The sequence below is a fragment of the Cuculus canorus genome, chromosome 3, assembly GCF_017976375.1.
Source record: "Cuculus canorus isolate bCucCan1 chromosome 3, bCucCan1.pri, whole genome shotgun sequence".
Classification (NCBI taxonomy): domain Eukaryota; kingdom Metazoa; phylum Chordata; class Aves; order Cuculiformes; family Cuculidae; genus Cuculus; species Cuculus canorus.
Window position 1 is genome coordinate 66,582,380 of NC_071403.1, and position 14,340 is coordinate 66,596,719.

The 14,340-nt window shown below is 59.6% G+C and overlaps 1 protein-coding gene across 1 annotated transcript; it reads left to right on the plus strand.

Moving 5' to 3' along the window:
- Positions 1-37: 37 nt before the first annotated feature.
- TMEM214 (transmembrane protein 214) lies at positions 38-13,658 on the plus strand. Its single transcript, XM_054063854.1, has 17 exons — positions 38-230; positions 906-1,111; positions 3,421-3,571; positions 4,520-4,654; positions 6,413-6,495; positions 7,197-7,302; positions 7,663-7,744; positions 8,417-8,518; positions 8,613-8,754; positions 9,354-9,445; positions 9,554-9,602; positions 10,270-10,383; positions 10,670-10,787; positions 11,074-11,170; positions 11,641-11,809; positions 12,260-12,411; positions 13,161-13,658. The coding sequence occupies exons 1-17, from the start codon at positions 89-91 to the stop codon at positions 13,285-13,287; spliced, it is 2,067 nt and encodes a 688-aa protein (XP_053919829.1). The 5' UTR covers positions 38-88; the 3' UTR covers positions 13,288-13,658.
- The last annotated feature ends 682 nt before the right edge of the window (positions 13,659-14,340 follow it).

A 14,340-nucleotide genomic window follows, 5' to 3' on the forward strand; every position in this document is an offset into this window, starting at 1 on the left:
GTGGCAGCGGGCACGGCTCAGCCAATCAGTGGCCGCGCTGGGCGCACGCGCCGCCCCTCCACCCCCCGCTCCGGTTCCGGCGGCGGCGATGGCGGCGGCGGCCCCAGCCGGGGGCAGTGGCGGCACCGGGCGCTGGGAGGTGGTGCGGAAGGGCCGGCGCCCCCCGGGAGGCTCCAGTGCCCGGCGGGCTCTGGGCGAGGCCAATGGCGGGCGGGCGCTGCCCGCGGCCGGTAAGTGCGGCGGTACCGCGGACACCGGGCGCTGCCCTGGGAGCGGGGGGGCACCGCAAGGCCCTGAGCTCCCGGTGGTGCCGGGGGGGATGGGTACCACCCCTCTTCCAGGTTGGAGCCGAGATCAGGCTGGTTCTCCCGTCCGGCCCGGGAGGTCCTGGTCCCGGTGCTCTCGGTGGTCCCGCCGCCTGCTCTTATTGCCGGGCTCTGGGTCTCCTGGTGCCGGTGCTCTCGGTGTTCCCCGTGCAGCCACCTTCTCCTTTTTCCTGAATCCGGGAGCTCCTGGTACTGGTACTCTCGGAGCTCCCACCACCTCCTTGTCCCGGGCTCTGGACCTCCCGGTACCGGTGCTCTCGCCACCTTCTCCCGTTCCAGGGCCTGGGAGCTCCTGGTACCACTCTTGGTGTTCCCCATGGAGCTCACACCACCTTCTCTCCTTCCCAGGCCCAGGAGCTCCTGGTGTTGATGTTCTCAGTGTTCCCGTTCCAGGGCCTGGGAGCTCCTCGTGGTCTCAGCATTCCCCATGGAGTTTCTGACATTTTCTCCCATTTCCACTTCTGATGTTCCCCATGGAGCTTCCACCACCTTCTCTTGTTCCTGGCCCCTGGAGCTCCCAGGTGCCCTCAGTATTCCATACTGAACTCCTACCACCTTCTCCCTCTCCCGGTGCTCCAGGTCCCATTGCCACCTCGGACACCCTCTTTGCACTCGGCTTTGAGCGGCCGCATCGTAAGCAGAACAAGGAACAGGTGCCGCCTGCTGCTGTGCCAGAGCCACCGCACCGGAAGCAGCATGCAGGGAAGAGTGGGAAGAAGCCATCAGCGACTGACACGGGGGCCAAGCCTGGGAAGTGCCGCTCGCTAGAGGAAGCCCTGAAAACTGTGAGTGTCCGGGTGCATCCCTGTGGGATGGGCCCCTGTTCTGTATGGCTGAGGGCTCCCGGGTAGCTTCCGATCCCTGCTAACATAGCAGAGCCAAAGCTCCATGTGCTGTGTTCCCCGTTCCTTGCTGAGGCCAGCTGGCATTCCAGCCTCCTGCTCAGACACGGAGCGTGGATGTTCTGGCATCATTAAAACCAGTTGGAGGGAGTAGCATGAGGAGCGCCGTGCCTGGGTTTCATTCAGCTTCACCGCATGGGTTCCATGGGAAGAGGAGGTGTCTGGCTCCTGCGCCCCAGCCCCACCGTGCTGTTAACGGCATCAGGGGAGCCGCAAGCTGGTTAACGCATTCCTGGCTGCAGCTGCAGGCGCTGCAGGAGCAGAGCAGGCACAGTGTGGTGCTTTGAGTGTGAGGAGAGCCCGCTGTCCTATGCTTGAAGGAATGGGAATGACAGAAGGTGCTGGGAGGGAATTCTGGGGCCCTTCTCTTGCCTGCTCCCTGTCTGATGTCTGGGAGGAATCCTGGGAAAGTCTCCTTGGGGAAACTTCATCCCTATTGTGCTGGCAAAGGGCCCAAGGGCTGTTCCTGTACCTCACGCTCTGGTGTTCCAGTTGGATCCGTAGAACTCGTTTGTCTCCCGCCTGTCTGCGTGGTGTCTGGGTCTGGCAGATTTCTTTTTAACTCCATGGAGGTGACGCCTCCCGCAGCCGTTGCCATTCGACTCTGCGCTTCCCACTGAGCCCTACGTCCTTCCCTTGCCCGGGGCTCCTCCGGTCCCTCCATGCTGCAGGGATGGGGGCATGAGTGGCTCCTTATCCAGTGAGAGCAGGCTGGGACTGCTCGAAGCAGAGTCACCGTGTGTTATTTCCATGTCGGGGGAGGCATTTCTAGGCAGGGGGCTGGAGTGCAGCTGCCTGGGAGCAGCTCCAGAGTGACAAACACTGTGTGCAGCTGTTGCTCTGTCAGCTTTGCCGACAGCATCAGTTTTATGGTGCAGCAGCAATTCCATCTTATCCCTGTTTTCAAAACAATGCCGGGATAAACACAGAATCGTGGAATCATTCAGGTTGGAAAAGACCTTTAAGTTCATTGTGCCCAACCGTAAACTTCACGCTGTCAACCCCACCACTGATCCCTGTGCCTGAGCACATCCACAAGGACTTAAACACCGTCCTCCAGAGATGGAGACTCCAGCACTGCCCTGGGCAACCTCTGCCAGGACTTGACAACTCTTTCTATCCAAGAATTGTTCCCAATATCCAATCTAAACCTCCCCTGGGACAACTTGAGGCCATTTCCTCTCATCCCATCCCTTGTTCCTTGGGAGCAGAGCCCGACGCCCGCCTCCTTTCCAGGATCTGCAGAGAGCAATGAGGTCTCCCTTCAGCCTTCTCCTCTCTAGACTAAGCAGCCCCAGGGCCCTCAGCCGCTCCCAAAACCCGTGGGCTCCAGACCCTTCTCCAGCTCCGTGTTGCACAACAGAGGGGCGCCCAGCTCAGATCTAACAGCTGCAGCTGAAATCCTCTGCGTGCGGAAGCACAGAGCTCTGAGCAGTCATTCTGGCCACGCTGCAACTCCAACACTCCCTGAGGAGCGGGCAGGCCATCCATCCTCACTGGGAGGCTGAATCTGAAAGCAGATGGTGCTGCATTTCTGGACGGGTAGTGGAGGAGGAAAGTGATGGGGTGCAGGTGCTCTCCGTGCTCCTGGGTTGTCAATCCAGCGAGTCTGGATGGACTTGGCTGGTTTTCCATGGAGGCTGTGGGTGTGGAGCTTCTGCGCGGTGCTGCCCCAGCCGCACCGGGGTGAAGCAGGGCTGTTCTGTGCTGCGCTGTCTCCTGCCCGCAGCTGTTGCTGCTGCTGTCGCGCTCCTTGGTGCTTTGCTTGGAGTTGGCTGATCATAGGCGATGTTTGCACACGAGGCAGGAAGGTGGAGTGAGGCTCTGAGGCTGCAAGGAACTTGCTCCCCTGGCTGTGCCAGCACTTGGGCTCCGTGAACTCCATTGGTGCCAGATGCTTCCAAATCCCCATGTGTGGTTTGTGTTCCCTGGGAGCAGTCTTTGCCAGTCAGAAGGAAAATGTGTTCCCTGTGCACAATCCAGTGCTGTTTCCAGGCGAGCATTCCTGTTAACGCTAGCAGCGGGTGGATTTGAGGGGCTGCCCAGTGACACTGGACAGGAAGGGCAGGATTCCTGGGATGAAGGTGGGGATTTTCCCAGCAGCCCTGCGGGAGCTGAGGTTAACATTCCTCTTTCTCTGCTCTCCAGTTCCCCTCATCCCCGGGTTGAATCTCTCTCTCTGTTGCTTCCAGCTCGATTTGGCGGATCTGCAGAAGGAGCTAAACAAAAGCCAGAGTGTATTCCCAGAGAACCCCTCAGTCTGGGTGAAGGACCTGGCCAGCTACCTCAACTACAAGCTGCAGGCTCCCCGGAGCGACCCGACACTCAGCCAGCATCCCCACGGTCAGTGGTACTAGGAGGATCCATGCCGGAGCCATGCTCTCCAGCAGCCTTGGGATTCACAGAGCTGGGATGCTGCACATCCAGAGCAGCTCAGTGTAGTCCTTAAATTGGAGTGATGGAGTAGTTGGGCTCAGGAAGTGGTGCGGGATGCAGCCCGGGGGGGAAACGGTGCGATATTATGCAATTGTTACATTGGAAAAGAGCCTGGAGATTGGTTCCAGCCACTTCAGGTCCCACAGTAGATTGGAAGGAGTCCCAGGCTATACTCTGTATTGGGATGATTTGGTACCAGGTAGGACAGCTGTATTCAGAGGCCATTTGTAGGAACTTCGGAGCAGACAGGACCAGAGCAGTCACAGATGGGACAGGGAAAATCCTGCCAGTCTCACCCAGGACAAGTTGGATCCAGCCTGTCCCACACACTGGGCTTGTTCCCAGCAAACAGAGGCACTGGGATCGTTATCCACCAAATACAGCAGAGATTCTTTCCCTGCTCTGGACATCCCTACAGTCTGCTTCCCTTGGCTCCTGAGACAATGGAATTGTGTGTGCAGCTGGCAAATTTGGTGCCGTCCTGAGTCAGTCCATCTCCATATGGAGCCATGACCTGTAGCTGCTGCAGTGGAATTCAGGAATCTGCTCGTGCATATCCCCACTCACCTTTAAAAGGGATCTTCCCACTGGATTTCTATCTTAGGCGTAATCTGTGGTCAGCACTGGGGGTGGCAAGGGATGAGAGAGCAGGATGATTCCCCCGTCTTGCCTGTGTCCTGCGGCCTTGAACAGGGAGCAGTCCTGTGTGGCTGAATTAGATGGATCTGGTATGGAATCACGGGCAGGAGGCACCTGCTGGCTGTGGGATGCGTGGGGATGGGATGCTGCTCCTCCCCACAGCACGATGTCCAGCAACCTGGCATTGACAGGGCGCTCCCTCCTCTTGTGCTCCAGACTATCCATACTGCCTGGTGAGCAAGGAGCTACGGAACATCATCAGGGCACTGCTGGGAAAAGCATCCGGTGTGCTGGAGCTCTTCTTCGACCACTGTGTCTACACCATGCTGCAGGAGCTGGACAAAGCCCCAGGTGAGCATGGCACGTGCAAGGATGCTCCCATCTCCGGTGGTTCCGCTGCAGGGTGCGGAGGCATTCAGAGCAAGGGCGTACTCCTGCTCTGCCTCGCTGGTTTAAGAGCTCTTTGCGGAGAAGGGGAGATGGGGAAACTCTTGTGTATTCCATGTGCGGTTTAAAACGCTGCTGAGGCTGCAGGGCTTCAGGCTGGAGGAGCTGGAGCAGGCGTAGCAGGATCAGAGCCCTGCCATCAGAGAGAAATGGAGACTGGAGGATGCGTGATGAGAAATGCCTTTCCAAGCATTCCTGTTGCTGCAGCATTGATAACAGGGCCTTTTGGCCTTGGGAACTCAGCACAAGGCTGCAGTGACAGCGTTCCATGGTGTCCAGTCCTAGCTGCCCTGCAGGAAGCACGGAATCCCAGCATAGTGGGGTGGGAAGAGCCCTCTGGAGGTAACAGAATGCCAGGATGGTGGGATAGGAAGGTCCCTCTGGAACTCATCCTGTCCCACCCGTGCTACAGCAGGGTCACCTTGAACACAGGAGTGCATCCAGGCGTATTGAATCCCTCTGGAGAAGGAGACTCCACATTCTTCCTGGGGAGCTGGTACTAGTGCTCTGGCACCCACACAGGAAAGAGTTTTTTCCTCCTGTCCAGGTGGAACTTCCTGTGTTCTAGTTTGTGCCTGATGCCCCTTGTCCTGTTGCTGGGCACCACTGAGCAGAATCTAGCTCCATATTCCTGCTCCCCGCCCATTGGATATGGATCAGCATTGATGGTATCTCCTCTCGGGCTTCTCCTCTCCAGGGTGACAGATCCAGATCTCTCAGCCTTTTCTCCTGAGAGATGCTCCAAGCCTCTCCTCATCTCAGTGCCCTGTGCTGGGCTGTCTCCAGTCATTCCCTGTCTTTCCAGAGCTGGGATGCCCAAATCTGGACACAGGCGGCTGTTCCTGCTGCCTTTGAGTACAGAGCACATGGATGCCCGGTGGTTTTGCCTGGATCTGGTGCAGCCAAATCCATGTCCTTAGGGATGGTGCTGGATTGTTCCTTCCAGCAGAACGCCAGGCACAAATCCTGAACGCCTGCTTCCATGCTGCTGCTGCCATTGGCTTCAGCAGGAGCAGCTGGGTCCCACCGGCCCCAGCCCCGCTCTTTCCTCCACGGAGTGGCTGCTGGGTTTGTTTCCATTATAAAAGCCACTGGAATGATCAAAACAGTGGGAATGGCATTGAATTATTGTTAGAAGCTGGCTGAGGTGTTGTTTTCCTTTGGGAGTCCAGTTTACCAGGCAGGGCCGAGGGGCTGTGGCTGCGCTTGCCTCCATTGAGACCTCACTGGAGAGCAGGATTGGCCTGGAGCACAGCTAGCCCTTGCCATGGGGGCTACCAGCCCCTGCCGCAGCCGTGCCAGTTGGCCCTGGAGCCAGCGGCACTGGAGGGGTCCCTGGATGGTGCCTGGGAGCCATGGAGCTCCCCAAACCCTCTTCCTCCTGCAAACAAGGGGGGAATGTGCCCTCGGAAGCTCCCAGATTTGGAGCCGTGATGTTGCCTGCCAGGGCAGTGTGGAGCCAGGAGGTTTGGGAAGTGGCTGTACTGATTCCAAGGATCCATCCTGCCCCTGCAGGGGGTTCCCAGGCAGGGGATGGGAAGGGGACACAACTGAGGGGGCAGCAGGAGCTGCGCCACGTCAGGGCTCATGCCTGGCTTTCCTGGGGAGGGAGCGCTCAGGGGGTCCAGTGCCTGAGGAGGTTCCTGCTGTGCTGTGTTCCAGGGGAGTCCCTGCACGGATACCGCATCTGCATCCAGGCGCTGCTCCTGGAGAGGCCCAAGATTGCCACCATGAACCTGGGCAAGGTGAGCCAGGCACCGGGATTGCAGGCGCTTCCTGGGCAGATGCCATAAATTCAGCAGAGCTGCTCCTCCTCCTCTGAAGTTCCCCAGAGCAGCTGGGCCACGACCACCCATTTCCATTAATCCTGATTCCTTTGGGAGCTTGTGAGGTTGTCTTGTGCCCAAAGTCCTTGTGCTTCCCTGTACTCAGAGCCCATGCAGAGGGATCAGTACTTCCAGCATACCCCCTGCTTCCCAGCACGGGAGCTGCTGGAAGAACCAGTGTCCCAGAGGGTCCTGTCCTTAAATGCCTTCTCCAAAGCTCGCATTCCCTCTCTGCTGCCCATTCCCATCTCTGCTGCTCTTAGATGGAGTGGGATGCATCCACCTGTGACTGTACTCGCTGGTTGGGACCTGTGGGATGGGAATGAGGGTTTCTGAATCCCACTCTTGGAATCCAGTGGCTGAGCGAGTGTTGGCTCAGGCTGCCATCCCACATCGCATGAAGCTGGGAGCTCCACTTCCATGGGGCTGGGATTTGGGGCTCTGCTACTGGCACAGCTCCCAGCCTCACCTGCTGCCAAGGGTTCCTCCAGGGCCAGAGGCTCTGTCCCACTCTGGGGAGGCTCTGTCCTGCTCAGGGGCTGCTCACAGCCCTGTGGCACTGAGCCTAGCAGGATGGGCCGAGGCTCTTCCCAACAGACCCGTCTGCATCTTCCCCCCAGTACCTGGAGGTGTTGCGCTCCCAGCAGAACCGGCCAGCGAAATGCCTCACCGTGCTCTGGGCGCTGGGACAGGCTGGCACTGCGGATCTCCACGAGGGCCTGAAAGGTGAGGGCTGGGAGCACCAGGCTGGGCACCCTTTCCTGTAAGTGGAACGGGAGCTGGGAGTGCCAGGATGGGAGCACATCCCTGGGAGTGAAAGGGGAGCTAGGAGTGCCAGGGTGGGAGCACATCCCTGGGAGCAGAAGGGGAGCTGAGAGTGCAGGCGCTCATCCCTGGGAGCAGAACAGGAGCCAGGAGTGCCGGAATGGGAGTACATCCCTGGGAGCAGAAGGGGAGCCGGGAGTACCAGGTGAGCGATACTCAGGGAGCGGAACAGGAGCTGGGAGCGTGAGGCTGGGTGCCCATCCCTGGGGTGCAGAGCAGAACCAACCTGAAGCCCACTCTGACCATGGCCTCTCTCCACAGTCTGGCTTGGCGTCATGCTCCCCGTGCTCGGCATCAAGTCGCTCTCCCCGTACGCTGTGGCCTACCTGGACCGGCTGCTGATGTGAGTTGTACCTCGTGCTCGTTACCAGGGTGTCCCCTCAGCTGCAAGAGGGGAGATTGATACAAGATCTTGGGAAGAAATGTTTTTTGGGAGGGTGGTGAGGCCCTGGCCCAGATTGCCTAGAGAAGTGGTGGCTGCCCCATCCCTGGAGGTGTTCAAGGACAGGTTGGATGGGGTGTGGAGCAACCTGATCCAGTGGGAGGTGTCCCTGCCCATGACAGGAGGGTGCAACTGGATGGGCTTCGAGGCCTCTGCTGACCCAAACCATTCCATGTTTCAATGATAACTGGGTTTCTGTCATCTGGTTTCTCCTCTCGGATTCCATTCCCTCGCAGCCCCAGTCCCAGACCTCCATTGTCTCTGGCCTCTCTGGGGTGAAAAGCACAGGAACCTCATGCCTGATCCTCATTTCAGGCTCTGGAAGGGACTCCTACATCCCTGTTTTCCTTCGCGTGCTTCAACAGCGGGGCTAGGAAAGACTGAGAGCACCAGGTGTAGGGCTGACATGGCCTGGGAATGGGGCAGCTCTTTCCCTCCCTCGGCCACGTCCTAGAGTGCGGAGGTGTCCATCCTGGCCAGCCAGCTGCTGGTGCGAGGGCAGCGCTTCCCGCAGTGCCATGTCCAGCCACCAGCACAGCTCTCAGGGCTCACCATCTGCTTTCTGCCATGCAGGATGCACCCCAACCTGACCAAAGGCTTCGGAATGATCGGCCCCAAGGATTTCTTCCCCCTCCTGGACTTTGCCTTCATGCCCAACAACTCACTACCCCCCAGGTATGCTGACACCCTGTGCTCTCCAGGCCATGGGGCGAATGCCCCAGCTGCCCCTCTGGCCACGTTTCACACCACCGGTGCCGTCTCTCCCCAGCCTGCAGGAACAGCTCCGGCGGCTCTACCCACGCCTGAAGGTGCTGGCATTCGGTGCGAAGCCGGAGACGGCACTGCACACCTACTTCCCCTCCTTCCTGTCTCGAGCCACACCGAGCTGCCCTCCTGGCATGAAAAAAGAGGTGAGCCTAGAGCGTGGTATGTGTGACCAATGGTTCCAATGCAGGCCTCCCTGCCTGACCCGCTGCCGTGGGTGTGGGGCTTTGCCAGCACGGCTCCCTGGCACAGCCAAGCACTGGCTGCCCGTTGCACCAGCACAGCCAGGCACTGACTCACACCGGCACGGCTCCCTGGCACAGCTAGCCACTGGGTGCCCCTCACACCGGCACAGCTCCCCAGCACAGCCGGGCACTGGGTGCCCCCTCACTGGCTTGGCTCTCTGTGTTAGAGATGACGGGTTGGGCTGGTGGCAGCGTGAGGGCGTGGTGGGAGCGTGTCCCAGTAAGGGACAGAGCAGGACCTTCCAGCAAGGGTCTGGTGAGCACGCCTGGCCTGCAAGGAGCGATTGGATTTGGGGGTCACCGAGCTGCCTGTGTGGCAAGACGCATGTGGTCATGGGCCGGGGTTCCTGCTGCCCACACCCAGGGTCTGGGAATAATGTTGGATCTGCAAGCTGTTCCATGCTTTGTGATCTGGCTGGGAGGACAGCAGGGAGCCAGCAGGTTTGTGGGTGTTTGGCTGCCAGGACGAGGCATCCTGACCTGCTGTGCTCTGCCTCCAGCTCCTGACCTCCATGAGCCGGTGCCTGAGCCTGGACCCACTGAGCTTCAGCGTCTGGAGGCAGCTCTACACCAAGCATCTCTCCCAGTCCAGGTGGGATGCTGCGCACGGCTCTGAGCAGCATCAGCGCTGGCCTGGAACCGTGGAGATTTGCTGGATTGCTCCTTAGAAGTCCCGACTAAGTCCCTTGTTCTCTTCCAGTTTGCTCCTGAACCATCTGCTAGAGTCCTGGGACAGCACCAGCAAGAAGGTGGGAATGAGCCAGGGGGAAGGAGGGGTTCTGTGGGGCAGGGAGACAACGTCCCTGTGTAAGCAGTGTTCCAGTGGGAGCCGTGGCTGCTCTGTGATTCTGCCGCGAGGTGCACATCCCTGCTGGGCTCAAGAGCCAGCGCTGTGCTGGGAACAGGTAGTTACTGGCTCCCTGATGGGAGGAGAGACCTTTTTGCTTGCTGTGCTCAGATATTCCAGATTCCGCCTCTGTTAGGAATCGCATTTTCGGTTCTGTGATGAGGTGGGGGATCAGGCTGGCTGTAGCACAGCGTTCCCGGACTCTGGAGTGCTGGCTGGTTGGGTCACTCAGTGCTGGAGCCCTGGAGGTTCCCCACAGTCCACTCTGTCCTGCAGATCCTCTGTGGTTCCACCCATCCATCTCATAGAATCACGGAATGGTTTGGCTTGGAAGGGACCTCAAAGCCCATCCAGTTCCACCTCCCTGCCATGGGCAGGGACACCTCCCACTGGACCAGGTTGCTCAAACCTCCATCCAGCCTGACCTTGAAGACCCCCAGGGATGGGGCAGCCACGACTCCCCTGTCTCCGCTCCCTCTGGCAGCCCCTGTGGCACAGTGTGTTGCAGGTGCGTGGTGCTGCCAACTCCGGGCATGCAGGGCTGTGACACAGCTCGCTCTCTCCCCAAGGTTCGTCAGTCACTGCAGGAAACTGTGCACTCGTTCAAGGTAACAAATGAGGAGCTCGTGACGAGAGGGTCCGGCAGTGCCCAGGACGTGGCCACCTGTGACGCTGCCTGCAAGGTGAGCCTGGGGCAGCGCTGGGATGGGTGCTGGTGGCTGGCAGCCAGGTTTGGGCTCTGTGCTTGGCTGCAGTTGGCCTCTCCGGCTGCCGGCATGTGCAGGGTGTGGAGCCCCACAGTGGCACATCTGCCAGAGATGCTGGTGACGGATAGTGCTGGCCCCAGTCCAATGTCCCAGCTGCTTGGCAGATGCCACTGGTTCTTAGTGGGAAGCTGGCACAGGAGCAGCCACTTGCTGCTGGATGGTGTGTGGCTGTGCCGGAGCCTCATGGGGCCTCATCCCCCAGGAGCTGCTTCGCAAGATGAGGGGCCGGGGCTTCCCCTGGCTGCGGCTCCTGCTCGTCCTCCTGGTGTTTGCCACGGGCTTCCTCCTGCACGACGTCCGGACACACGGCTCCTTCCAGGGTAAGGGGGGTTTGGTGCCCTTGAATTCTCTGGATGGACTGTGCTGGGCTGGGTGTTCCCAGCAGGGAACAGATGGATTCTGTCCCCTCTCCAGACATTCCCCCAGTGCTACCCCATCCCGGGTTTTCTCTCTGCTCCAGAGTTTCTGCCCCTCTGTCCCATCTGCTCTGAGGTGTTTTGCAGAGCAGCTCAAGCTGCATCCCTGGGGAGGGGGGCAGTCAGAGCACTGCAGCTCCTGCTGATGGACCTGAAGGGCAGCTGAGGGAATGATTCCTGTCTCTTCCAGCCTCCTCCTCCACTCACCTGCTCCGTTCATCTGGCATCCTGCCAGCCTCGCAGCAAGCCTGGCAGCGCATCTCCTACTGCTGCCTCGAGGGATACAGGTGAGCGGCACCGTGCTGGCACCACCACTTGGCTCTGGGTGGGGGGATGCTGCATGCATGGCACACAGGGATCTCCAAAGGGAGCCCACTTTGCATGGAAGCTTCCCCGGATCCAACTGGATGGGAAGGGCTTTCAGCTCTGCGCTGGAGGTCTCTTCTCTTCGCCTATAGCAGCATCTCTGGGTGCCCTTGTGGCAAAGGTGATGGTGCCGGGAAAGCTGGTGCTGCCAGGACAGCTGGTGGTGCTGGCAAAGCTGGTGCTGCCAGGACAGCTGGTGGTGCTGGGAAAGCTGGTGCTGCCAGGACAGCTGGTGGTGCTGGCAAAGCTGGTGCTGCCAGGACAGCTGGTGGTGCTGGGAAAGCTGGTGCTGCCAGGATGGCCAGTGGTGCCGGGAAACCTGGTGCTGCCAGGATGGCTGGTGGTGCCGGGGCAGCCATTGCCGCCCTCAGCTAGCCTCGCTTTCCCCTAGGTGGCTGGAGCAGAGCCTCCCGGCCTACGGCTCCCAGGCAGTGTCCATCCTGCAGCCGGGGCTGGAGCTGCTCTGGGTGAAGGGTGGCGAGGTGGCCATGTCCATGTCCCAGCTCTGTTCCTCACTGCTCTCCTGGCTCCACAGCAGCCTGCCCTGCGTCGCTGAGTGGGTAAGATGTCCCAGCTGCCAGAGGGGATGAGGAGTGCCAGTGCAGCCAGGGCTTGGGAGGCTGGAGAACCCATGGGGGGTTCCTGGCTTAAACGCCAAGGGCAGGAGGTGGTGGGAGAGGCCCGGAATAGGTAGTTGACGCCTGTCACTGCAAGCTGGCCGGTGCTGGTGATGCTGGCGTTGATGTTGGTCGTTGGTGCTGATCACCCCACCATGGCTGCAGCTCCCTCTGCCCCTGAGCACGCCTCCCAGCTGGGCTCCAAAAAGGCAGAATTCCCGGAGGGAACTCGGAGGCTGGAGCTTGGGGAGCAGGGAGGGGGCACGATGCCCGTTATGGGATGTCCAGGATTGCTGGAGCCTCCTTCATGGTGACCAGGACGCAAGGCTTCTGGGCACCCAGACCCAACATGCGAGGTGGGTGCTAACCGTGCTCTGGTCTCTGTCCCTACAGCTCCAGTCCCGGCTCCCAGAGGCCCTGCTGCACTTTACTGAGTGTGTCCGGGAGCTGCTGCTTTTCCTGGTGCGGAGCTGCCTGCTGCCGCTGCTGGAGTGCATGGCCGCGGCCCTGGAGCAAGGTTGGAAGCACTGGCTGGAATCCTGCAAGTGAGTTATCCCTGCCCTCCTGAGCCCATGGGATGCTCTCCAGGCTCCAGCTGGGATCTGCTTCCCCAAGGGTGCTCTCCAGGCTCTGCTTCCCCTGGGATGCTCTCTGGGCTCCTGCTGGGCTCTGTTCCTCCTGAATGCTCTCCGGGACCACGTCAGGGTCCCTGCCTGTCCTGGCCAGGGGTGCTCAGTGTCCTATTCCAGCTGAGGGGCTGGGATGTGGTGCTGTGGATGGCTTGAACCTGTGCTCCCTGCAGGGTTTCCACGGAGCACGGGGCAGGGGCCTCTTCTGCAGAATCCGCTTCCTGCATGGACACCTGGAGGTCCACACCCACTGGGAGTGCTCACCCCCATTTCCAGCTCCTGCAGAGCACTGGGAATAGGGTGTCTGAGCTGCTGCTGCGGAGAGGAGGGGCAGTAGTGCCTACACTCCAGCCCTTGCTGCAGAACTGGCTGCGTGCTCCCTCTCTGCTGGAGCCAGAGCCAACATTCACAGGCAGAGCCATTCCCACAGCACTTGGGGTTTGCAGCCAGGCTGAGCAACATTAGGGGCATTGGAGGGGTCACTTGTGTTATCTGGCTTCCTGAGCTGCTCCCGTGTGTGCTGAGCATGGCATCCCTGCAGAGCACGCTCCCAGCACGCGAGCCCTCCTGCATCCGCATCCCTGCATCAGGTGCCACTGCCAGCTGTCCTCAGAGCCGAGGCTGCTTCCCTGATCTCTGTCTGTAACCCCTTCCTGCTTTTCCAGCGGAGAATCATCGTGGAGCTGCGTGAGGGAGCACCTGGCAAATGTCACCTATTCCACCTGGATTTATCTAGAAAACACAACCGTATCCATCACAAACTGGGCCTCAGCTGTGATTTCGGGACACTGATCTGTGTTCCGGAGGAGTGGGGACACGGTCAAGCCATCTCCTTATGTCCCGCGGAGCATCTCCAGGGTGACTCGTGTTGGCCATGGGATGGAGATGCCAAGGGGGACGCACACGGGGACTCTGGGCTTGGATCAGAGCTTACGGGGGGAGGCATTTTCCTTGGGAAACATGGTTTTCTGCACCCTATGGAATGCTTTTGCCTTTCCCTGTCTGCCTGTCCCTCCCCTCAGTCTCAACTGGCCGAGCAATCCCTGTGCTTCACCTGATGCTGATATCCAGACACCTCTCCGAGTCTACTACTCCACACACACTTCCCAGCTTTCCCAGGTCATCAAACTGGACTCATTTATTAATTTTTTTCCCCTTTTAATTACTGTTTGATTACGAGTTGTGCTGTTTCTTCCTTATGGAAGATGCTAGGGGCATGGCATGGGCTGTCCCATCCCCCTGCACACCATTCCCAGCCCTTTTTTTGGGGGAAAAGCAGCGATTCCTGCTATTTCAGCCACTATTTCACATTCCATGGCTGATGGGAAGAAGATGGAACTCACCTGGGTCCCAGGGATCAGTGCTCGCACCGGGACTTGAGGGGGACCCTCTGCACCAATGAGGTTGGAGATGGGTCCATGGTGGTGGAAGGTGGTGGAATCGATCCCCACTGGCTCTGGGTGTGCTGCCATGGCGCTACACATGTGTTGATGTGGACGTGTGTGTGTACACGTGTGTTGTGTGTGGGGACACGTATGGAAGTATCTATAGGGCTTGTGTGCACGTACACATGTATTAGTGGGGAGGGGTGTAGGTGTGTGCCTGCAGGTGTCTATAGGTGCACGTATATGCACGTGTGTGTGTAATGGCTGTGGACAGGTTTGCACATGTGTGCACAGGGGCTCTGGACGTGTGTACACTCGTGTTTACCTACACGTGTGTGCGTGTGGATAATGGGGCCGCGGCCAGCAGTGCTTGGGGTCAGAGTGAGAGGGCGTGGCCAGGGCAGGGGCGTGGCTACCAGGGCGGTGCATGTCGGAGGGGGCGTGGCCAGGACGAACGCGT

What these genes read in the sequence shown, in the direction of transcription:
- TMEM214 (XM_054063854.1), top strand. Translation starts at nt 89, where the DNA reads ATGGCGGCGGCGGCCCCAGCCGGGGGCAGTGGCGGCACCGGGCGCTGG. An exon ending in CCACCATGAACCTGGGCAAG is followed by an intron (nt 6,496 to 7,196) that starts GTGAGCCAGGCA and finishes TCTTCCCCCCAG; the next exon opens with TACCTGGAGGTGTTGCGCTC. An exon ending in CTCCTGGCATGAAAAAAGAG is followed by an intron (nt 8,755 to 9,353) that starts GTGAGCCTAGAG and finishes CTCTGCCTCCAG; the next exon opens with CTCCTGACCTCCATGAGCCG.